Here is a 23,679-nt window from a genome sequence, read left to right as displayed (position 1 = left end):
GCTGGGGTCTGGACACAGTCCCTCCAAATTATTGGGTTTTTGTGACACTGCCTGCCCCTAGCTTTGCAGAGGAGGATATGTTCCAGGAGGTGAGGGGTGCCTGGGCAAGAAGCAGTGGTATGACTGCGAGCATGGTGACCAGGGTGAGCACTCACTCGAGCTGCGTCATGTCCTCCACACCGTCCTCCTGCTGCTGCTCGCGAAGCTGTGTGGACGGCAGGTTGCGGATGGAGTGCATCTGGAGGAGACACCAGCGGTCAGCTGTGCATGCCCCCCGGCCCCCATGGCCTGGACACGACCAGGACCCACTCGCGTTTCAAGAGAGGGAACCCTGAGGCCAGGTTGGGTGGGTCCTGCGGGACCCCTGCCTTGGAATGCAACCCTTAGTCCAGGGACCCACGTCCGGCGTCACTGCTCCCACATGTTCCCAAGGGTCGTGCCCAGGAGGTGAGCACATGCCTATAGGAGCAAGGCCTCCCACCTCACATGCTTCTGCAGCTGATCCTCTTCTCCAGGGTGATGCCCAAGTCGGCTTATGTGATGACTAGATAAACATCCATGTCTGCTGCCTGAGGCCCTTCGAAGGACCAGGACTTTCCCATTTGACACCGCACCCCATGACCAGCGCTGAGCACTCAGATCCACACACACAGACCCGGGCTCAGTACTGCCTGCCACTCAGGCTCTCCCCCAGCCCCCGCAGTCTTGCACGCCGGCCTGTGGTCCATAGATGGGGGTACACATGTGCAGCATACATTCTTAACCTCCATTTGCCAGTTTCTCCTCTGGGCCATGTCCCCACATCTGGGGGTCTCAAAACAAAAGTCCCAATGCCCCCTCTGGGCAGCAGGGCCTCCTCTGTGCACATCTAGTGTGCACACTGGGCCTGAAGATGCCACGTCTGCCTGGGCCATGGCACATGCACTCATGTGCTCTCCATGTTTGGCTGTGCTGTGCCCGAGCACTTGTCCCAGGCCTGCACGTGACCCGCGTAACTGAGAGGACAGTTGGGCACCTGGCTTTCCTGCCTCTTGAATCCAACCTGCACCCCTCCACCCCTGAGAGGCGAGGAAAGGGGACACGGGAGGCGGCCCTCGTGCTAAGTAGGGCACACTAGGTATCACCCCAGAGGCCCTGGCCTCCCGCCCACCCAACCTGCCCAGGTGCGCCGGCCACTCACATATTCCAGGGTGAGGAGGGCCCAGGCATCCTTGCCCCTGACCCCTGGGCGCCTCGTGCCCCGCTCCCGCAATGCCGCAGCCCACACGGCACGGGGCACCCGCCGCCGGGGCCAGGGCCCCCCCAGCAGCCAAGCCGCCCCAGTCGCCATGGCTGGGCCACTGGCCGCCCACTCCACCAGGCCCCGTCTGCGGAGGCTGAGAAACACGCGGCCCCTGCATGCCCCGCCCACCCCAGGCGTTCCCGGGGGAGGCTCCAGTGACCACCCCCCTCCACTGAAGGCTGCCAGCATGGAGCTCGCGTTCCGCCTCAAGCGTGGCAGCCAAGCACGGACTTGGCACCCCTCAGACAGACTGCCTGCCCCACACCCTACAGGGGCCTAGACAGACTCCTGGCTCAGCGTGAAACACTATGTGACCTCTCGGTCTTGGTACCTGCCTGCCCTGTGCAGTAAAGAGACTGGAAGCCTGGGTCCTAAGCCCTCACATTGAGACAGTCTAGAGCCCTGCAGCCCAGGAGACTGCCCTTAAGCAGGAGCCCCCAAGAGAGGAAAGACCCCAGTTTGGCAAGCGGAACAGCATGTATGTGAATGGGGGTGGGACAGGGTGGTAGGCAGGGTCTGTAGTTTCATGCTCAGCCAAGATCTCTGCAGGGAGCTGGAGGTGGATGCGCCATCCAGGTCGGACAGGGACAGGGCTGCTTGAAGCCCAGGATGGACAAGATCCCTTCCTCCACGTGACCTGCAATGAGTTTCTGGCGTCTCTGTCCTCTGCTTGCCTGTACCAGGCATCCAGCCCCTCATTCAACCCTCTAGAAGCTCCAAGAGGCTGTTCTCCCCAAGCTACAGATGGGAAGACTGAGGCCCAAGCAGACAGCCGCTCTCCTAGGTCCTGAGAATGCCTCCTGCCCTGTTTCCCAGGAAGGAACCCCAAGCCCTCCCTCTCACCTGTGCCCCCATACCTTGCTCCACCAGCCTTTGGTGCCAACCTCTTCCGAGGGGCCCCCATGGGGCAGGCCGGCAGCTCCAGGGACCAGGCGACAGGACAGGGAGCAGGTGGGTACTTGCCGCTGGGGTTGGTGGGCCTCCACAGGCAGCCAGAGGCGGCACCAGAGCAGACTCCAGGCTCTTGGCCTGGGGATGGGCTCTGGCTCCTGGGCCAGCTGGACAGGGGGCTGCAGAGGGGCAGGACCAGCTCGCTGGAAGGAACTCAGCTTCTGTACACGAGGCATGACCACTGCAAAACGCCCAGGACTTGCCTGGAGTCGTTCACCTGCCTTGGGCAGAGGTCCCAGGGTCCCAGCCAAGGGGGCTGGGGCACTGGGCAGCGTCCCCCACCGGCGCCATGGTGGCCATGTGGCTCTCATCTGGTCAGAAGCAGCCAGTGGGTTGGAGAGACTGAGCCTCAGTGCTTTCCGATCTGAGGGGGCATCCTTGGAGGGTGTTGGGGCTGGGGGCTCAGGCTCTGTTGGTGCCTGGGCATCCCCTGGGCAGGCCTCTTCTTCAGGCTTCTTGGGGCTGGGGCTGGCTGATTCGGTCAGCTGTCCAGGTCCTGGGTCCTGGTGTCTCCCCAGGAAGACGCGGGTCGAGTCAGAGACTGGGTCTTCAGCCTGGAGAGCAGAGGAGGGCACTGGGCCCCCATGCTGGAGTAAGGAGCTTGAGGGCACAGGGGGTGGCCTGGAGAAGCCACGGAGATTGCCAGGGCCTCCGGGCCAGGGCGAGGGTGGGCGCTGGGTGGCAGGCATGTCCACGTCCCAGCTCGGGGCCAGCGGGGGCACCGTCCAGGGTGTCTCTGAGTCCTCGGCCTCGCCCTGGCTCTCTGGGTGCTCAGGGGCAGCAGCAGCTGCCTGCCAAGACCCAGGCCCCTGCTGCAGCAGGAAGGGCTGGCGGGGCCGGGGCTTTACGGCCCTGGTGGGCGGCTCACTGAGGCGGCGCCACGTGCGCGGGAGGCGCGAGGGTAGGTTGAGCGAGCGGTGCCGCGGGCGGGGACCCAGCAGAGGGGGCGGCGAGGGCGGCGGCGGGGGGCCCAGCAAAGGTGAGCGGAGTGCACCAGGGCGTGGCGAGGCTCGGCATGGGGATGGGGGCTCCCGCAGCGAGCGGGGACGGCGGGGTGGTGGCGAGAAGGGCGGCCGGAAGGGGACGGCACGGATGGAGGGCTGTGGGGACAGGGGCCCCAGGGGCGAGCAGTAGCCCAAGCCAGGCCGGCTCCTCAGTGAGGGTCGGGGCGAGGGTCCAGGGAAGCCGAAGGCAGCCCCCCGGCGGCGCGAGCCCCTAAAGGACGGCCGCGGTCCGGGGAAGGCCAGTGGGTCGGGGAGCCCCTCAGGGATCAGGGGTGGGGGCTCTGCCAAGGCCCACCAACTGGCCTGGGGTGCGAGGGGCACGTGAGCCGGGGCGGCCCAGGGTGGCGGGTGCAGGCGGAGGGAGCTGTAAGGCGAGACGGGCGGGGGCAGGCCCGGGGCCAGGCCGAGGGGCGGGGCGAAGGTTGGAGTGGGCGCTGGCACGGGGCCGGGGCCGGGGCTGGGGCCCAGACTTGGGGTGCGCGGCGGGGTCGCAGGGCGGTGGGAGTTGTTGTTGTTGCGCGCGCGTGCTTGTGCCCTACGCAGCACGATGGGCGTGCTGGGCCGCTCGGAGTCCATGCCCGCCAGCTTGTAGCCGAAGCGCTTGTAAGCTGCCTCCCTGACCGCCGGGCCTCGCGCCCGGGCCTTCTGGCTGCCCCTGAGCCGCGGGATGGGCTCCTTTTCTGACAAGGTGTTTTTGAGGAACCGCGCCAGCGAGGTGGCCGGGCGTGGTGCGGGGCGGCGGAAGTCCGGGCTGAAGCCCAGGCCCCGGGGGCCACCGAAGGCCGAAAGGGCGCGCTGGAGGTGGCGCTGGCGTGACGTGAGGAAGCCCCAGAAGGGGTGGCCGTAGGGCACTGGGGACAGCGGTGGCATTTCGTCCTCTTCCTCGTCTTCATCTGCATCCCCCAGGGGCAGAGGAATGTCCAGGGAGGGCGGCAGGGGCACCTCCAACTTCTCCTTCCCGAACAGCTTCACTTGGGGCCGCGGGAAGAGGCGGAACCTGCGGATGAGGGACAACTTGGACCTGGCAGGTTTGTCCATGCCCTGCTGCTCGAAGAAGGCGGCGCTGGGCAGGCGGAAGGAGGTGCCCGGCTGTTCTCTGCCTGCCTCCTCGGGCTCCTCCAGCTCCGCTATGTCATCCATCGGGTGGGCGTATGGGTTGTGGGGTGACAGAATGGGTGGAGGCACCCACGGGTACGCGAAGGCCGACTGCTGGGGCGGAAGATAGGGCTCTTCGGGGGGATAGATTGCCTGGGCCCCACCGTAGGTGCCTTCTGTGAAGGGGACACGGTAGGGCTGCGCGTAGGGATCCAGGTGGGGCACCCCATAGGGATCCACGTGGGGCGCAGCATACGGGAGTTCGTAGGCCAGGTCGTAGGGTGGGTACGGCGGATAGAGCGCCTCGGGCGGGGCGTAGGTCTCCGGGTAGTAGCTATGAGGGTGCATCTCGCCCGCATAGGCGTCGTAGTAGCCGTAGGGAGACGCGAACGTCGACGGGGGCGCGTAGGGGGGCTCGTAGTCGTCGTAGCCGTAGCCGTAGCTGAAGGTGTAGTCGGGGTAGAAGGAGCCGCCGTAGTAGTCGGGGCCATAGTAGTCGTATGGGTCCTCGGGCACGTACCGGTGCGCGTAGTCGTAGGGCGGCCAGGCTGGGCCGTGGGGGCCATAGGCGCCCTGGAGGGGCTCCTGCTCCTCCTCGTACCGGTACAGCGATTGCTGGTCGTAGTAGTCATCGCCCTCGCGGTGGTAGTCGTAGTATTCGCCCAGGTCCTGGAAGCCCTCAAGCCCGTACAGCGACCTGCGGGAGCCCGAGTGCCGGAACGGGGCCTCGTCCTCAAAGGGCAGGAAGCCCACGGGCTCTCCCGACGCGTAGATGCTGTGGGCGCGCGGGAACCGGCGCAGGCGGCCTCCCGGCCGCAAGATCTCAGCGCCCGACGGGAAGGGCAGCTTGCGCGAACCCACGCGGGAGCCGGAGCGGTCCAGCCAGGCGTCTAGCGTGGCCTGCGTGCTGCCTGACTCCTCGGCCTTCTTGATGAGGAACTTCTTAGTGAGCCAGTTGATGGCCGTGGACGCCTTGCTGAGCGACTGGGCGCGCGGGCGCAGGCGGCCATAGCCCCGCCGTCCGGGGAAGCGGATCACCATGAAAGACGGCTTCTTGCCCTTCATGGCGCGCTTCTTCTTGCCCACGCGCATCTGCGTCATGAGCTTTGAAGTGGATTTGAGCACAGTGCGCGCCTTCTTCTTGCGTTTGGTCTTCTGGGGGCCTGTGTGGAGGCCCCAGAAGAAGGCTGAGGCGCTCCGGAACTGGCCCTTCTTGGAGATCTTGGGCGTGCGGTCTCGGAATCCCATAAACAGCCGCGACGTCCCCTTCAGGCTCCGCTTGGGCTTCTCCGGCTCCGGTGCCTTCTTCCCCTTCTTCCCTTTCTTGGCTTTCTTCTCATCCTCGTCTTCCTTTGCCATGGTGGTCACCTGCTCCCTCCCAGATCGTCTGGTGTCAAAAGCTCAAGAACTTGGGGACACGGGGACCTGCCAAGTGTCCTGTCTGTAGCTGGACATGCAGCCTCCTTTGACTCAGAGCAGCTGGGACTGGTCCTGTGGCCTCGGAAGGTTCAGCCAAGCTCCTTCTGGCTGGGACCAGGATTTCAAGGGGGCACATCCATAATTCATCTCCTCCGGGCTCCTCCTAGAGTTTCACTCTCAAGGTTGGTGGAAAGTGCCTGGGTGTTGTTTACTGGAAGCAGGGGAGGCCTGGCAGGCCCATGCTGGGGCGACAACTTGGCCCTACAATCTCCACAGGGACAACCATGCTGACCCCAGTTGAGCCCTCCCCAAGCCTCTGCCGACCCACCCACGGAAGTGAGCGCTTGGGTCAGCTGGGCCCCAGAGAGGGGGAGCCTCCTGCCCTAAACCACACAGCAACTCTGTTCTGGGCCACAAATGGAGCCCCATTTCCTGAGCCAGAGCCAGATGTTTAAAGGCCAGCAAGTAACCCTTGAGGGGAAGCTGGGACCCTCCAGGTCCTAGGTAAGGGAGAGGGATGGTGGGCAAGGCAGGTGCCCAGGACTGCTGTCAGTGTAACCAGAACTGGCCAGCTCTCAGTAGTGTGAATAATTTATTGGGGGAGAACCAGGCTGCTGGCTCAGAAGGCAGGGCAAGAAGGGGGCATCTCAGTTCCAGCAGGGCTTGGTGGGGCCACATGCCTGGCCAGGGCAAGGGGTGCAGAGGAGCAAAAGCAGAGGGTGGGTGGGGCCTGGCTCTGGCCCCAGCTCTGCCGCCAACGGGCTGTGTGGTTTCGGGAGAGCCCTGTCTTCCCTGGGCCTGTTTCCTCCTCTGGAATGAGTGATGACCCCACCCTGTCTTCTTCACATGGAGGAAACAAGATGTGACAGAGCTGCTGGGCAGCATCCCTGACCGGGGGCACCATGCATGTGGCCCGTGTCCCAGGCCCCTTCCTGGCCCTGCCACTCCTCCCAGTTTCTGCCGCTGCTGAGACAGCCCTGTGGTCCCTCTCCAGGTATAGCTGATTCCTCCAGGGTGGCCACTTGACCCAAAGCCATGTGCCCATTGTCTGGCCGGTGACCAGTCCCCTTAAAAACCCGCACTATGAGAGTCAGGGGCTGAAGCTTGTTAGATGAAGGGGGCCAGGGGAGAACTTAGGGGCTGCATCTCTGGGACCCAAGGCCTGGGTACTGTCTCTTCCCTCCCCCACCTCTGCCCAGGAATCGAGGATCAGGGCCTGGGGAACTGAGGACAGGTTTCCAGCTAACGTCGGGCTCTCCACTCATTGGACTTCCGTTTAGTCCTCGGGCCCCACAGCCAACTCTGTGATTGTCTTAAGATTTTCCTTAGAGACCCTGGGGCAGAGGCGCTCTGGCCCTGGGCCTACCACTTGCCGACCCTTCGGAGCCTGTTTGCTCAGCTATGTAATGCGGACAGAGAGGCCCTTCTCAGACAGGAGAGGAGCCAAGAGGTGGGTGTGTGAGCAGATGCGCCCCCTTCCTCCCCTCCTCTGACTCCCTCTGCCGCCTCGCTTCCTTCTCTGCCTCTGCTTTTCCTCCCCCAAGACTCACCAAGAGCCCTTTGGTGCCCAGCAGTTCAGGGGATGGTGTGGGGGGCTGGGCCAGGGGCTGCTGGTGCCCCCAGGGAGTGGGAACCAGAGCAGTCAGGCAGCTTCCTGGGGGGCACGCAGGAACTGGATCTCAAGGGGGCATCCACCCCCATCACCTCCCCTGCTGCTGTCTCCTCCCACCTCATTTTGGGCTGTGGCTGCTGCCCACTGGAGGGGGCATGGAGCAGGGGTTCACTTTGAACCCAGACAGGCCAACACCCTGCCCCCACTGCTTCTCCCAGAGGTGGTTTCCAACTGAGACCCTAGCCACTGTTTTCCCATGAGGGTCTCACAACAGGCTGTGGTGGGGGGACCATCCACTCTACTCTCCAGATGAGGAAACAGAGAGGTGAAGTGACTTGTTCAAGGTCAACCAGTTAGGGATGGCGGAACTGGGCTCCGACCAGGTCTGGTGGTCCAGAATCACCCTTCTTACTAGGTGACGCTTGCCTTAGGGCTCTTGGGTGCTCAGGCTATCATGTGGCGGGGGAAAGCTCCAGACACTGGGTGGAACCAGGGGCTCAGCTGGCCTTCCAGGTCTGGGGCCGAGGGCCCAGTGCTGGTGGGAGTTGCCCAGGCCCTGTCCCTGCTCCCCCAGACCCCTCCTCAGCCTGGCTCCAGTCCCTCGGGACAGTGAACACTGGCTTGTCTGTTCATTCACTGGTTGAGAAGTGTTTGCTGGAAGCCTATCCTGCACCAGGGGACACAGCTAAGAAAACAGAAATCTGCCCTCATGGAGCTGACATCCTGGGCAGCAAATAAGGTGAGTGAAAGATACAGGCGGTCAGATGGTGTGAGTGTTGGTGTTGAAATAATGCAGGGAGGCAGCACCAAAAGGGGCCTGGGCGAGGCACCTCAGAAATGATACCCAGGCCAAGAGCTGCAGGAGGGGAGGGAGGCCTGGGGGGAGCACGGTGGTCCTGATGTGTTGGGAGGAGCAGCAGGGCCAGGGTGACAGAGCACAGTGAGGAGCAGAGGTGGGGGTGGGTTCGGAGGTCATGGGTGAGCACTTGGCCAGAGCTGTGGCAGAGAAGAGGTGAAATCGGACCTCCATGGTCTTCACAGAGTCCCTCTAGCCACTGCAGAAGCTGCTGTGGGAGCCACCGCAGTGGTCCAGGTGGGCAAGGCTGGGGCGGTGCCGAGGACAGAGTGGGGGGTGCCAGTGTGTTTGCAGGTGGAACCAAGAGTGCCTGCCAGGGTTCCTCACTGAACCGGGCGGGAGAGTGGAGGCGGCCAGCAGACAAGGCTATGGGCAGAGCAGGCAGGGACTGGACGTCAGCCCTGCGCATGGAGGTCTGGGCCATCCACTGTCTGGGGAGCTGGCAGGAATTGCGTGGATCGGAGCTGACAGCAGCTGTCAAGTCAGTGGTGTCTGGGTGGTGCCAAGGTCGCAGCTTGGCAAGACGGCACTGGGGTGGGGGTGTGTGGAGGAGAGGCCCCAGCAATGAGCCTGGGGCTGTGCTGCTGAGGACCGAGCCGGTGGCAGAGACCAGAGGGAGGTGTGGGGAGACCCTGCATCAGTGTCACTCAGGCCACCTCCTCAGAGCAGATGGGAGCCATGGCCTGGAGCAACTATATTTGTGGTACTAATGGTAGGCTGCCTGGCTCTGTGTTCATCACTCAGAGGGTCCCTCAGCTCTGGGAGTGGACAGTGCCCCAGCGCCCATGCTTACATACAGTCGAGAGGCCCAGGGAAGAGGCCACATGACTCGCTGTGTCAGACCCAAGATGGGAATGGGACCAACCCAGAACTCTGAGCCATCCCCAGAACCCCTGGGGTCCCTCTCTGAGAACATGGGCTCTGCTATAGTTGAGCTGGCCTCTCTGAACGTCAGTCTCTTCATCTGGACAGTGGACTTTGGAGCCCAAGGATGCCTACCTGAGGCTCCCTGCTGCCTGGCAAGTCAATGGCCGCAGTCCAGTGTCGGACTCCCAGACAAACACCAAGCTGCCAAGGACACCCAGCGTGGGCAGGCAGAGGTGTGGCTCCAGGAGGGATCCCTGGGCCCCTTTACCCACCTGTTTCCTCAAATTTCATGTGGAGCTGGGGGCGGGGTGGCACCCTATAGCCTCTGAAGGGGGCTTTCTAGCTGTTGAGGGTCCCGCCTCTCTCTCAGGTTCCCCAGCCTTGGCTGCAGTCAAAGAGCGGTTGTCAGGGTATAAGTCTCCTTCATTCACGTGTCACCGGCCACCTGCCAGGCACTGTGTGGGGCTAGGGGCCACAAAGTGGAGCAGAACCAGGCACAGCCTCCACCCTCCCACAGCTCCCAACATCAGGGGTATACAAACATTAAGCAGAAAGCCACTCCAATAAGGAGGGACTGTGGCCTTGGGAAGAGCTTCGAAGGCCAAGCTATGACGCGGGGGCGCAGGGTGTTGGGGGGTTGGATGCTGCAGGGGAAGCCTGGAGGGCCTCCTTAGTTGCTAACCCTGAACCAAGATCTGTGAGATGAGGGAGCAGTTCAGATGGAAGAAGGAACAATTTTCAGGCAGATGGAATAGCATGCGCAGAGACCAGGTTGCAGGAGGGATGGAATGAAGTGGAGTGCAAGTGAGAAGTGGCCAGGATGGCAGGTGGAGGAGCCGGGTGAGGCTGGGGGCTGGGACGGGACTGTGAGCCCTCCAGCAGTGGGGGACATGGCCGGGCTCTGAGCTGTTGGGGTGCTGCAAGCGTTATCTGTTATCTGTTCTCAAAGTGGAAGTGACCAAGTGTGCTGAGCTGTACTATGTGCTGGGCCCCACATCTCACACCTCCCCCACGTAGATGCAGGTCTGTAATGGGTCTCAGGGAGATATGGTCTCTGAGCTTTGGACCCCTGGTTGCAGAGCATCGGGGGCCACTGTGTGGAGATGGAGTGCAGGGACAGTGGCTGGGCCTGGGTTGGCTCTGGTAGGGGACATGCTCAGGTCAAGTGGGCAGCCCTGAAGATGACCATGTGAGCTGGCCTGGGGCCCGAGGTGAAGTGGGAGGTGTGGGGAGATGACAAGTCTGGTCTGGGAAGCAAGAGGTGTGGGATGACCGTGGGTCCTGGTGGAGAGTCAGGGAGGAGGATTAGGTGGGTGTTGGGGCTCTTCCAGCCCCAGGGACACCTCCCCAGCACAAGGCTCTATGAGGGGCCAGGTCATGCTGACCTAGCCTCACACAGACTAGACAGCGTAACTCTACTGACCACAGATCCAGAAGGCCCAGGACCCAACATGGACACCCAGACTGCCCCAGAAACAAGCCCCCCATGTGGAGGGACGTGGGGGGGCCACTGATCACAGCCCCAGTCATGCCTCCCGAACAGACCCTGGCCAGGGACACCCGGACTTCTGGCCTCATCCCCATCCTTCCCCAGTCCAACTGTGGGACAGACAGGCCTGGAGGTGACCCCTGTGAGCCCAGGGCCCTTCCCCACATGTGAGGCAACTATCACCTGGGCAGAACCCTCCCTTGGGACCTCGTGGCAGGGGAGGGGGCTGAAGTGAGCAGCCCACCATCACCAAGAGAACTGCACTGGGCCTTGAGCATCACACACGTCTCACAGATGAAGAAAGCGAGGCCAAGATGGACCTCACAGTGCGTCAGGGCAAGGCTCCAGCTCAGCCACTGTGCCCCCCCACCCCTGCACCCAGGGGGCTGGGGGCAGACCCCAAGGGCCCAAGCCAAGTCACCTTACCTGGGTCCTGTGGCTCGCTCTCTGACTGCATGCCGGCTAATGGGGGTCCTGTGGCCAGGCCCCAACAGTGCGACCGCCAGTGGAAAAGGAGTCCTGGGAGAGAAGCCCAGCCCACCCCGCTGCCCGCCTGGGCCCCATGCATATTTAATAATGTCCATTATTCCTGTTTTGTCACTGGAAAGGAGCCTGAGCAGCTGACAGAGGAGCCAAGAACAGCAGGGAGAGCAGAGCAGTGGGCCTGCTCTACGCTCCAGTCCCTCCCCAGACCCCCTGGGGCTCTGCCCCTACCTGCCAGCCAGCACCGGGCTGTTCCTCAAGTGTGTTACCATCCCCGCATCCCTGGAAGGGGCCCTCCACCCTGCCTGCAGAAGCAGCAGGAGCCAACCCGCTCTCACTGCAGAGCCTCCCGGGGGTGTTGGCCACCCTCCTGGGGCAGAGCCCTGCAGAAGCCCCCACTCCCCCAAGCCCAGGCTCCACCCACTCACTGCTGCCCCTGACTCTCAGCCGGCAACTGAGTTCTGCAAACTTAACACGTTGTCCTAGTAAACAGGAGTCATGGTTACCTTTTTATTTCAGGAAGGAGAGTCAAGATTTGGGGAGGGAATGGGGTTCAGAGAGAAAAAGAGTCCAGGCTCTGAACTCCCCATCTTAGGGGTATGAACCAGGCTGGGTCCTGGGTTTTGTGCTGGGCAGGGGCTGCCCTGAGAAGGGGTGACCCTTCTGGACTGGTCAGGCCGTGGAGGGCGTGAACTGTGCCTTTAAAGCCCCAGATCTCTGGTTTTTATCACAGGGCAGTCCTGGGTGGGTCTGCGGTGGGGATGGGTGTTTGTCTGGGGCGGCCCCCTCCCTGAGAACCAGAGAAGCTAGCAGGAGCTGAGAGGCCCCCAGGACACAAGCAGGCCTGGGTCCCCAACCAGCACGGAGCCAGCTTCTGCACGGGCCCCAGCGGGGGGAGCTGGGCAACCACCTCCCTCTGCACCAGGAGTGGGGTGGGCACAGGCCCAGGGACCCACATTCAGGACCCCTTTGGGGCCCATCTCACAGGAAACACCCCTGCCCAGTCCACCCAACCTCATCCTCCACCCAGCGAGTTCCTTATCATCTGCCCACTGAAGAAATGCGGAAACAGCAGCCATGAGCCCCCTTCCCAGGGTGTGTGTATTCTGCTGGTTTGGGCTCCAGTGAGTCCCACGGGTGGGGGTGGGGGGCGCTACTTCTTGACAATCTGGATGACGTCCTCGTGCTCCATGGTGTGTGTCAGGCCCACCCGCTGCGGGCTGTACTTGGTGCTGGTGCCCTGGGGGGTGAGGGGGCGCTTGTCAGCCTCTGAAGCACCCGGCCGAGGCTGACGGGGCTGCACGGGGGGAGGGCGGGGTGGTGCTGGGGTCTAAAGTGGGGGTCCCAGCACAGGCAAACCCTGCAGCTTCGACAGCAGCACTGCCAGGAGTCAGACTCCCTGGATCCCAAAGCAGGAGGCCCGTGTCTGGCCTGGGTCAGCATGTGTGCTGTACATCTGGACAGCAGGACTGACAGACACCCTGGTCCCCACGTGGGAGGACGGGGGCACCTGCCTGACTCCGGGGCCGCCCTGCCCGAAACTCACCCACACAAGCGCGTACTTGAACTGGCTGGCGAGTGACCGGTGGATGCGGTGGCACTGGGGGAGGGGAGAGTGGGACAGTGAGCCTCATGAAGCCTCAGCTCACAGCCACTCGGATGTTCCCACTTCCAGGGCACCCGCGGGCTGCATCCAGGGCCACAGGAGGACCCAGGTCCTAGCGGAAGAGGCCCTCTGCCCCCCGTGCCAGAGCGGCAGCCCTGACAGCTGCTCCCTCAGATGGGCAAGCATCCCACGGAGCGAGGCCCTGCGGGGCAGGCCTCCCTGGGCCGAGACCCAGGCCCCTCTGCAGCAAGCCTCGTCCCCGCGCCCTCCGTGCCAGCTGGCAGCACACGGCCCACACCCCACGGTTGCTCCTGCCTCTGGGCCTCTGCACCTGCCACCCACTGCCTGGAACACCCTTCTGCTCCCAGCTTCTCTGCTTTCCTTTCTGGCATGGCTGAAGCCCCACAACCTCTGGAGCTGGTGGCCGAGGGCCTGAGAGGGTTGGGGTTTGTGCCCACGGGAGATGCAGGGGGCAGTGACAGGGAGGGCCGGCTCCCAATGGCACCTGGGTCAACAGGCTGTGGCCCCACCCCTTGGTCACTACAGTCCCCCCGTGTGGGACTGTTTAGCTCTGGGGTTGGGGGACTGGAGTCTGCCAACCACAAAGGACCCGATTCTGGCGCAGTGGTGCTCGTTGTTAAGCACAGACTCTCCCTGGTGAGAGGATGCAGGAAACACTCAGTCCCCTGGGGTAGGGGGCACGTGGAAGGGCCAGCATTTGGGGTGCACGACTTGGAATGAACCACCCGGAACTGCCCAGGGCGGCAGCTTTCCTGACTGAACGTCTGGAGGGCCCCGAGGACCTGGCAGCTCTGATGTGACAGGATGGTGACGACCACTGCTTCCTGGGCATCCCTATGCCAGGCAGCAAGGCCATGCCCAACCTGTGGATGCTGCTCCACGCCCCTGACTACAGCCGGGTGGTGGGATGCATGCCCAGTGCCTGATTGCACGTGGCTGAGGGTCAGCTGAGGGCCCGGAGGACATCAGACAGGACCCCGAGGGGACAGGAGGGGCTCCCCATCCCTGGCCCAGGCAGGTCTCACTCACCACGTGCTCCACAGAGGCCCCCTTCCGGAGAATGATGGCGTCCGTGAAGTCCGGCCTCTCTGCACGGGTCGGGGGGTGGGTGGGAGTCAGCAGAATCAGGGTGCGATGCCACAAGGCTCCCCTTTACAGGGAACGAGGGCCCTCTACTCTCCACCGACTGCCCCCCTACTCTCTGGCACACCCTCACTAAGAGTCCCTATCAGGCAGGCTCTACAGCCTCGACTCGACATGGAAAAGCAAAATACACCCCCGTCCCAGTGCAGACCCCTGCAAGACTGTCAGCCATGAGAGCCCTGGCCAAGGGGACCCACAGGAGAACCTGGGCTGGACCAGCTCCAGGCGGGCAGCTCATCTCCCTCTGCTGATGCTAACTGCCCAGACTCAGCTGTGAGGTGTGTGTTCAGGGGTGGGACTTGGGGGAGGCTCCTGTGCTACCGGTTCCCTAAAGCTTGGATGTGGGGCCTGTTACGGCCGGGGAAGTCACTGCTGGGCAGCCTCCCCCTCAGCACCCCCTGGAACTCAGCTTCCTGTGCCACTAAAACAGGAGACACTCTCACATGGAGCCTGCTAGGCCAGGGTCAGCAAAAGGGGGAGGGCGGCTGCGCCGGACTCACGGCCTCTCTTCTTGGTGTAGATGCAGGTCAGGGCCAGGTACTCCCACAGCATCTCCAGCAGATAGTCCAGGTTCAGCTTCATGCCGCAGCTGCCGGGAGGAAGGAGGGGTTGGTCAGAGAGGCCCTGGGGCTCCTGGCACCAGGCTAGTATGGCCCTGATGGTGCTCAAGGCACCGACAGCTCTTCAGCTGCCATGCCTCCCGTTACCATCACGCTCCTGCTCACAGAGCCCGGCCATCTCTCTAGCGCTGTTGGAGGGGCCCAGGGCACCTGTGACTGTCAGGGCAGCTGGGGGCAGAGGATGACTGCACAGAGCCCTACCCCCCGGCAGCCCAGCAGGGGTTTCAGCGGTGTGGTGGGCCCTGGCTTGGTCCTGCCCTCCCCCGAGGTGAGAGTGAGCACATCAGGGTGGCTGGCGGCACGGGGGTCACTCCTCAGGACACCTGCTCCCCCCCTGCTGCCACACCCAGGTCGTGGGCCCAGACCACCTTCCTGGTCCCCGAGGTCTTAACTCCTCAGGAGCCAAGCCTCACTGTGGTGCTACAGAGAGCGTGGGTAGAGTCAGTGGGCGGCGGGGGGTGAGGCACGAGGCCAGGCTGCCCCCACAAGGCCCCTGCAGCAATGCTAAGCCAGGGTGCAAGTGGTCCCCGGGACTCACCCCTCAGAGAAGCCCCACCTGAGGATGTTGGGACCTCTCCCTTCTGGCAGAGATAACAGAAGCCATGTCTCTCAGGGCCTCAGCAGCAGTGGGCTACAGCCTGGGGCTCCCTGGTTAACTAAGCCATGAAACCCTAACCACTCTCACCCTGGACCTCAGTGGATGAAGTCCTTCTGTTTCCTGAACCAGAGCTCATCCCACATCACCCCCTGTCCCAACCTGGTCAGCGTGGGACCCAGTCCAGGTCACAAGCAGCCCTGTGACGGCCTTCTGCCTTGGGCTACACAGAGGCCAGGCACATTGGCTCTGCTCAGCCTCACCTAATGACCACGCTGTCGGGTTTCCGGGCCAGGCGGTCCACTTCCTCCATTGAGATCTGGTCAATCTTGTTATAGACCTAGGGTTGGAAAGGCAGAGGGTGCTGGGGAGGGGAGGGGCAATGCTGTGTGGGACCAGACCCCACCTGCTGCCTCAGGGAGGGGGAGGGGGTTGCAGCAGAAGGGGCCTGAAGTCTGGCCCCTAGAGACCAGGCTGCATGCCAGGGTCAAGCTCGGTGTGCCTGCATGACTCAGCGGTCCCCGGGGTGAGGCTCTTGCTAGGTCACCCGGGGCAGGGGTTCTTCCTCCCACAGGGCCTGGCGCCACTTACATACAAGCACGGCATGTACACGCGGTTGCCCACGATCACGTCTATGAACTCGTCTGGGGAGCAGTCTTCTCGGAAGAGCACCTCGGCATTGAAGATCTCTGAGGGGCTCAGGTTAAGGATGACCTGTCCACCAGCAGCCCCTCGCCCCCACCGCCACCAGGAGGGCCCCAAACAGGTGGTCTGCATCCCCCGCCCCCGCCCCCGCCCTTCTGAGGATGCTGTATTCATGCAGGATCAACTGCACTAGCTTCTCTGAGCACTGGGTCAGCGTGACCGTGGAGTTGAAGGAGATGCCGCCTCCTTTCTTGGGCTGGAGGAGAGAGGAGGCACCACTGACGGAGGGGCAGCTGCAGCCCTGCCCTACCCCACGTGCTGGTAGCCTAGCCCCCAGCTTGCACCCAGGTGACAGGTGATGGGCCTCACCTTGAAGTAGATGTTAGGCTTGTGCTTGTTGAGGCGGATGCCCACAGACTCCAGCTCCTTCTCCAGCAGAGACCTGGTGGAGCCCCACGTCCTTCACGGGGATCCTGGGCAGGCTGCACTGCCTCTACATCACAGTCAGCCTCCCACCCCATACCTGGACAAAGACCAGCCTTCCGCCCCACACCACCAGCTCCCAAACATCGCTTCCAGTCACCAGAGATAACGAGGAAGAGCCTCGGACACCCTGGCCAGCCCAAGGGGAGACGGGCTGGTGTGCCCTCAGCCGGTCAGGGCGTGAGCAAGGCTCTGCTGCTTGGGGCTGGGCTCCTGGTGGGTTCTGGGCAGCACTCGGCGCACCTAGCTGGCACAGCACAACCCTAGCCTCCACACACAAGCCTCTGGAGGAGGCCACCCACACTGGGGGCCGCTGTGGACCACCCTGCCCCTGCTCTCATGTGTAACAGGGCCAAGTGCCCCTGGACCAACCACCAGGAGTTCAGGGACACAAGAGCTGCAGCCATTGTCCCACCACGCACCCCAGGGCTTCCCTGGGTGTGCCAGCCTGTCCCGCCCACCACAGACCTCTGAACCTCGCCCTTGGTGGCGTCCAGCATCATGATGACGACATCAGCTGTGCGGGCCACAGCAATCACCTGCCGGCCACGGCCTTTCCCTGGTCAGGAGGGGGGAACTGGTTACAGTGACAAGCGCAGGGCTATGGGACCCCCAGTCCAGGGCGCCCAGACTCCTTCCCTTACAGACCCACAAGGACTCTGCCATCTGTCACCCTGGAGCAGGCATGTATGTCTCTTAAACCCTGTCCTACTCATAGAAGATGTGAGTTTTAGGAGGAAGCCAACATCAGCACCTGGGGAGGAGTAGTGCTCCCCACTGCGCCCCTACCAAGGGCTGAGCCTCCACCCCCACCCCCACCATCCACTCCTGCCCCTACCTTGTGCCGCGCCTTCGATGATTCCAGGGAGGTCCAGGAGCTGGATGTTGGCACCTTTGTACTAAGAAGTAGAAGAGGAGTGAGGGGGAGCCGGCAGGCTGGGAAGGGCCCAGCTGAACCTGGCTCAGCCCCAGGGCTAGGTCTGAGCCTTGTTCCACCCCAGCCAGTCCAGTGCAGACCATGTTCTGAGAGTGGAGAGGCCTCCTGGGAGGGGCCCACAGCAGTCACTGCTGGTGGTAATAGTGCTTCAAAGAAACCACCTCACAGGGTAGGTGGGAGGTCCAAGGCCACAGGACCCTGGGTGCCCAGAGCTATAAAGCTTCACGGAGAATAGGACCTGGCTGGCCAGCCTCAGGGAACCTGGGAGGGCTTCACACTGGCAGACCCTTGGAACCAGCCTGGACTGCAGAATGGGCCAGGTGTCTCTGGGGTCCCAGCAGCCCCAGTTCCCAGAGGTGTCCATGCTTGAGGCCAGGGCAGCTCAGCCAAGAGCCTCACTCCCAACCCCCTCCCCCTCCCACACACAAGCTCATCCTCCCTCCTGGGACCCAGCAATCCCCAACTTACTTCAATGACCCCAGGGATGCAGGTCAGAGTTGTGAATTCATAGGATGCAGCCTCGCTGGCAGTGGAGGTCATCAGACTTAAGAAGGTGGACTAGGAGAGAGGAGGCCATTCCAGCGGGAGTCGTGCCCTGCCTCCTGGAGAAGCCCACGCACTGGGGGACCACCCCCCCATCACCCTGGCTGCAGTGTGATGACAATAGCTGCAAAAGTCACCTCGGGCCCTGCCCAGTGGGAGTTGAACATCAGAGGGCCCTTTTGTGCCCAAGACCTCAAGCCTGTCTCAAGTGAAAGACACAGGGACCTGGTTCCTAAGAGGGTTCCCGTTCTGTATCAGGGCCCGTCCCCAGCTCCATGGAACCCCCAGATCCTCCTGGGCCTGGCAGACTTGAACTGGGTGACAGCCCCATGGCACAAAGCTGCTACTCCACTGAGAGCAAGGAGAGGGATCCTCCAGCCTGAGACAGCTGACTGTGGGGGAGGGTGAGCGGGAAAGGGTCTGGATGGACCCTGACTGTGGACTGAGAGACCTGGCCTTCAGTCCATCTCTGCTGTGGGACCCTGGACTTCCTCCTGATCCCAACCTCATGAAGGAGGTAATAAAACGGGGAGCATGATGACCCCAGTGATAGACGCTGTGGCCCAGAGGCCAGCAAAGCAGTGGGAAGTGCCAAGAGGGCAACCTGACCTGGCAACTCCATCCTAGTCAGTAGGAAGCCGGGCACAGCTCACTCACACCCTCAGGCCCCCAGAATGGGGCCTGTGAAAGAATCACAGTCACACGCACTCTCCACACAGGGTACCTCTTAAAAACTTCAGGAAAGATAAAAACCTGGTGGTGCAGACAGGTGTGAACAGGCAGGCAGCCGTGAGAGTCACTGTTGCCAGAGGCCAACCTGGGGAACATCCCTGAACCTGCCTGACCCCTGCGGGGGGCGTCTGGGCTCTCCTGTGCTCAGGGCTCTGATTCCCAATAGGGCCCAGACCCCAAGAGCATAGCCCCTGGTCACTAGAGTGGCTCCTTCCAGCCTGGGCTTCTCACCTGGGAGAGAATGCCTTGCAGATTGGAAAATAAGATTGAGGGAAAAGAGTAAGATGAATGAGTCCCCAGCAATGTTCAAGGAGTCGGAGCCTGGCTGTGCTCACTGGCCGCCTGCCTGGGGGCAGCTGGGCACCGAGGTTGCACCCAGCCAGTTCAGGGCCTCATTGCCACCCATCCTCCCCCTTCTGCCACTGTTGCTGTGCCCCGGGCCCCAACTGGGCCTGTGAGCTTACTATTCCTTCCACCTCAAGGTCCACTCCTCAGGGCTCAAACACCTGCTCACAGAGCAGTCACCCCGGCTCCCAAACCTGCCCTTCCCGCTCTCCTGCCCCCCACCTCCCAGCTCGGGGGCTCTGAGGGAGCAGGGACAGAGCATGCCTGGCATGTGGTGCACACTCAGTAAACGAGGCCGAGGCCAAGGCCAGCAGAGCATCTCTGACTGGGAGGTGACAACATCCTTGCATGGCTGACAAAGGGGTGCGGCCTGACTCCGGAGAGGCTGGCTCTCCTCCGTCTGTGGAGTCGACTCAGGGGCAGGGAAGAGGTGCACCCGGGTGGGAGCAGAGACAAGCCACCTTCCTCCTGAGGCCCACGCTGCCCATCACTGACCTTACCCACAGAGGGAAATCCGATCAGTGCCACACGGGCATCGCCTGACTTCATGACATCAAAGCCCTCTCCTTTGGACGAGGACGATTTGGATGGTTCCAGGAGCTGGGCCCGATACTTGGCAAGTTTGGCCTTCAGCAGACCAAGGTGGTACTCGGTGGCTAGAAGACAGAGGACAAGACGGGAGGTAAGTGTCCATGGTGAGCTGGGAGGGACCCATACGCTCTGAATGCTGGCTGAGAGGCCCCAGAACCAGGCAGCAATCGTTGTCAAGGAGATCAGAGGAGAAGAAAACCACCGCTCAGTTACAATGCCCTTGGCTTTTCACTTCACTTAGGACAAAAATCTTACTGAAACCTGGAGACCCACTGTCAGGGGCTCTCAGTCGGGGTGGTACCACTCCTGGGGGAATTCTGGGTGTGTTTTCTGCTGTCACTGGGAGGATGAAGTCCTTCAGTACTCATCAGGCAGCGGCTGAGGAAGCCAGCTGCCCTACAAGGTGTAAGTGCAGCAGAGCCAAGAACTGTGAGGTGACTTCCCAAGCTTGGAGACCGGGCCCAAAGTGAGGTCCGCCAGACTCAAGTACCGATCGCTTCCACCTAGCGGTTCCAGGCTGCTGGCGAGGCTGTACCTGTTGGGTCTCCTCCTGGACGCCCCCCCCCCCCCCCCCACTAATGGACAGAGCGCCAACTCCCCAGGCCCAGCCGCCAGGAGACCCGGGTTCGAACCCCGACCCTGCCTATCCAGGTCGGACGCTGCTCCGAGAGCTGAGGTGCTCCACTCGGCCCCGAGGTTCAGGCCTGATCCCGCCCGGCCCCGACGGCTCCCGCCCGCCGCTCTGACCGGAGAGGCCCCGCAGGGCCGGCCTCACCCTTATTCTTCTGGGTGCGGGCGATCTCCTTCTCGATCTCGGAGATCTTCTCCAGGATCCCCATGGCGACAGCTGAACTGGGTGCACCGGCTGGAGAGACGGCAGCGGAACCCCGAGCTTTGGCACAGTCGGCTACGGCCGACCAGCGTGCGCCGGAAGCCCACGGAGAACGGCGTCCCCGTGCGCCTGGCGCTCGGGGGTTCAGAGTCCGGGCGTGAGACGTCGAGGGGAGCGATATTGGTTCCGCCCGCTAGGTTGGCGGGGACTGGGGAAGCGCGGTGGGCCAGACCGGGGCGGGGCCCGGCCGGCGGGGCGGGGCCAGGCGAAGGTGGGCAGGAATGGGGCGTGGAAGGTAGAGAGAGACCCTCCGATGCGGGTCCCCAGCTCAGCCGGCTTTGCTGGTGTAAAGAAAAGGCGCCGAGCTGAAAGTTTAGTGGCTTTTGCGTTGAGGTTAAACGTGTGTCCCCAACTACGCCTTCCTACCTGCCAATCAGATGCTTCCTCATAGGATGCAGTCGAGACAGCATCTCCTAAATGCAATCCTTACCTAAAAATGCTGTATCTGAGTTTAGACTTGAGGAAACATCAGACAAACTAGAAAGTGGTACGTTTTATAGGACAAGTGGGCTGTCTTCAAAATTGTTAGTGATATAGGTGGACGGGATGGGGGAAGGATTGTACCAGATTAAAAGATGTTAAATATAATATGTGAACTTTGCCAGGATTCTGGTTGAAATTTTTAAAAGGAGTTATGAGAAGACATTCTGAGGACAATTGGGGAAATTTTGACTTTGGATAGAATGTTAGATATTACAGTTGTTGTTCAGTCGTTCAGTTGTGTCTGGCTCTTTATGACCCCGTGGCTGGAAATCCAAGGTCCGGGTGCCAACATGGCTGGGTTCTGGTGAGGGCTCTATTCCTGCCTTACAGACTGCTGCCTTCTTACCCTGTCCTTACGTGGCCTTTCTTCTGGGAGTCTGCACTGGGACAAAGGAGGGACACAGAGACACAGCTCTTTGGGGATTTTTTTGTTTTGTTTTGTTTTGTTTTGTTTTTTGCCAGGCCTTGATACCATGCAGGATCTTAGTTCTACAGCCAGGAATTGAACCTGGGCTGAATGCAGTGTAAGTGCAGAGTCTTAACCACTGAACCACCAGGAAATTCCCTTCTGTGTGTTTTTATCTTTTCTTCTGTGTGTTTTTAATACAAGGTTGTGAATGGGGAGCACGATATTGGAAATCATACTGTGTTCAAATTCAAGGTTCATAACTGTGAGCTTGGTTAAATTTCTTAACCTCTTCTACACTCTAAAAACAGGGATAACATGGTTGTTGTAAAAGTGAAATAACTTGCTTGCTCATAAGTCCTCCTTGAATGCCAGAACCAGTCAATCGAGTCTCCTTCCTGGTGGAGACTCCCCACGTGAATCTTCCCCAGATTCAGTCCATGTTTGCCAACGCCATTATGCACAAGGCTCTGAGCTGAAGAGGGGTGTTGTAAGCCCAGCTTGCTCTTCTCCTCCACTGCTGACAAAGCCACGATACGAGCCCTGCAAAGTGCCTGACCCAGCAGCTCAAGCTGTTAACGGCGGGGCTGAGATGTGAAGTCCAGTGACTGCAGGGTAACAGGTAGACTGTGGGGAGAACACCTACATGTTTGGCTCCGTGAGGTTCACAGGGGATGGGAGGGGAGAGCCTTTGGGAACTGAGAGGTACAGGCAGGTGTGGAACCCTGGCCCAAGGGGGGTCTCTGACCCCAGATGCAGCTCCTGGCTCCCACTGCCACACTTGTGCCCACGGAGGTGTGCTATCGACTTACACTTAGGGACACAGAAATGTCCTGAAATGTGACTCACCTTCCAAGAACCCTAGGACCTCTGCTGTTGTGTCTGCTTCACTCACAATCTCCGAAGGGTCTCTTTCTTCATAAATAATGTGGATTCAGGCCACTCCCAGTAACGAGAGATAACCTGAAGATCAAACCGGCCTTTCCTGCTTGGAAGGTCTGGGTCCTCCAGACCCAAGCCTGGGAAGCCAACTAAGAACCTCATGTGTTCACATCACCCGAAGAATCTTTCTTTTTCTTTTTTTAGTATTTATTTGGCTGTGTTGGGTCTCAGCTGAGTCATGTGGGATCCTTTGTTGCAGCACATGGACTCTCTAGTTGTGCCTCTTGGACTTAGCTGCTGTGCAGCATGTGGGATCTTAGATCCCCAACCAGGGATCAAACCTGCATCCTCAGCATTGCAGTGAGTTCTTAACCATTGAACCACCAGGGGAAATCCCTCACCTGAGTAATCTTTGAGAGTTGACAAACTTCTAGAGAGGCTGCTGCTGGATCTCTGAGAATATTCAACTTGTGTATCAAAGGATACCATATCAACAGAGTGAAAAGTAAACCCAAGAAGTGGGGGAAAATGCCTGTTAGCCAGGTACCTGATAAGGGGTTAATATCCAGAATATATAAAGAAGTCACTGACCAACAGCAACACAACAACCTGATTTTTAAAACATAGAAAAGACTTGAGTAGACATTTCTCCAGACATATTAATATGGCCAACATATTAAAAGGTGCTCCACACCACTGTGAAAGTGAAAGTGAAGTCTCTCAGTCGTGTCTGACTCTTTGCGACCCCATGGACTGTAGCCTATGAGGTTCCTCCATCCATGGAATTTTCCAGGCAAGAGTACTGGAGTGGGTTGCCATTTCCTTCTCCAGGGGATCTTCCCAACCCACGGATCAAACCTGGGTCTCTTGTCTTGCAAACAGGTGCTTTTTCCGTCTGAGCCACCAGGGAAGCCCACACCACTAGCCATTAGAGAAATGCGTCAAAACCAGTGAGATAACACCGCACATCCATTAGGATGTGTGTAATATATGTGTGTAATGTATGTACATGTAACAAGTGCTGATGAGAACGTGGAGAAATTGGAACTCTCGTGCACTGTGTGTGTTAGTCGCTCAGTCATGTCCAACTCTTTGCAACCCCATGGATTGTAGCCCACCAGGCTCTTCTGTGCATGGGATTCTCCAGGCAGGAATACCAGAGCGGGTTGCCATTTCCTTCTCCAGCACTGTTGGTAGGAATGTAAAATGGTGCAGCCAACTGTGGAAAACAGTATGGAGGTTCCTCAAAAATTAAAAATAGACCTACCATCTGATCTAGCAATTCCACTTCTGAGTATATATCCAAAAGTGAAAGCAGAGACTTGAAGAGGAATTTGTACACCCATGTTCATTATTTGCAATGCCCCCGAAGTGGGAGTAACGCAAGTGTTCGTTCACGGATGAATAGATAAACGAAAGTGGGCTATACAGTGGTCTGTTTTTCAGCCTTAAAAAGGAAGTTCTCAGACACGTTAAGTGAAACAGGCCAGTTACAAAAGGGCAAATACTGGTGATTCCACTTACACAAAGTCCCTGGAGTGGTCAGATCCATACAGACAGAAAGTAAGAGTGGTGAGTGTCAATGGCTGGGGGTGAGGAGCTGGTGTTTAAAGGGGACTGAGCTCTACTCTGGGAAGCAGGGAGGGTTCTGGAGATGACGGTGGTGAAGCTTGTACACTATGAATGTGCTTAACATC

General features: G+C 60.7%; 2 protein-coding genes across 2 annotated transcripts in view; both read right to left on the bottom strand.

Annotated features, from left to right (window-relative positions):
• The window catches only part of MYO15A (myosin XVA), a 46,557-nt gene extending 40,866 nt beyond the window's left edge, over positions 1–5,691 (bottom strand). The window contains exons 1-2 of the mRNA XM_065909675.1: positions 2,140–5,691; positions 156–238 (exon numbers count right to left, since the gene is read on the bottom strand). Coding sequence (XP_065765747.1) covers positions 156–238; positions 2,140–5,691 — 3,635 coding nt within the window. The remainder of the gene's footprint in view (positions 1–155; positions 239–2,139) is intronic.
• A 5,863-nt stretch (positions 5,692–11,554) lies between these two features.
• Positions 11,555–20,276, bottom strand: DRG2 (developmentally regulated GTP binding protein 2). Its single transcript, XM_065910406.1, has 13 exons — positions 20,095–20,276; positions 19,224–19,384; positions 17,577–17,666; positions 17,010–17,070; positions 16,640–16,730; positions 16,058–16,130; positions 15,854–15,944; positions 15,635–15,732; positions 15,307–15,383; positions 14,329–14,417; positions 13,715–13,773; positions 12,605–12,658; positions 11,555–12,298 (listed from the first exon to the last, which is right to left on the bottom strand). The coding sequence occupies exons 1-13, from the start codon at positions 20,156–20,158 to the stop codon at positions 12,212–12,214; spliced, it is 1,095 nt and encodes a 364-aa protein (XP_065766478.1). The 5' UTR covers positions 20,159–20,276; the 3' UTR covers positions 11,555–12,211.
• Between the last annotated feature and the right edge of the window lie 3,403 nt (positions 20,277–23,679).

This window comes from Muntiacus reevesi, chromosome 18, assembly GCF_963930625.1.
Source record: "Muntiacus reevesi chromosome 18, mMunRee1.1, whole genome shotgun sequence".
Lineage (NCBI taxonomy): Eukaryota > Metazoa > Chordata > Mammalia > Artiodactyla > Cervidae > Muntiacus > Muntiacus reevesi.
The sequence above is the reverse complement of the archived record's forward strand: the minus strand, read 5'-3'. Positions and strand labels throughout refer to the sequence as shown.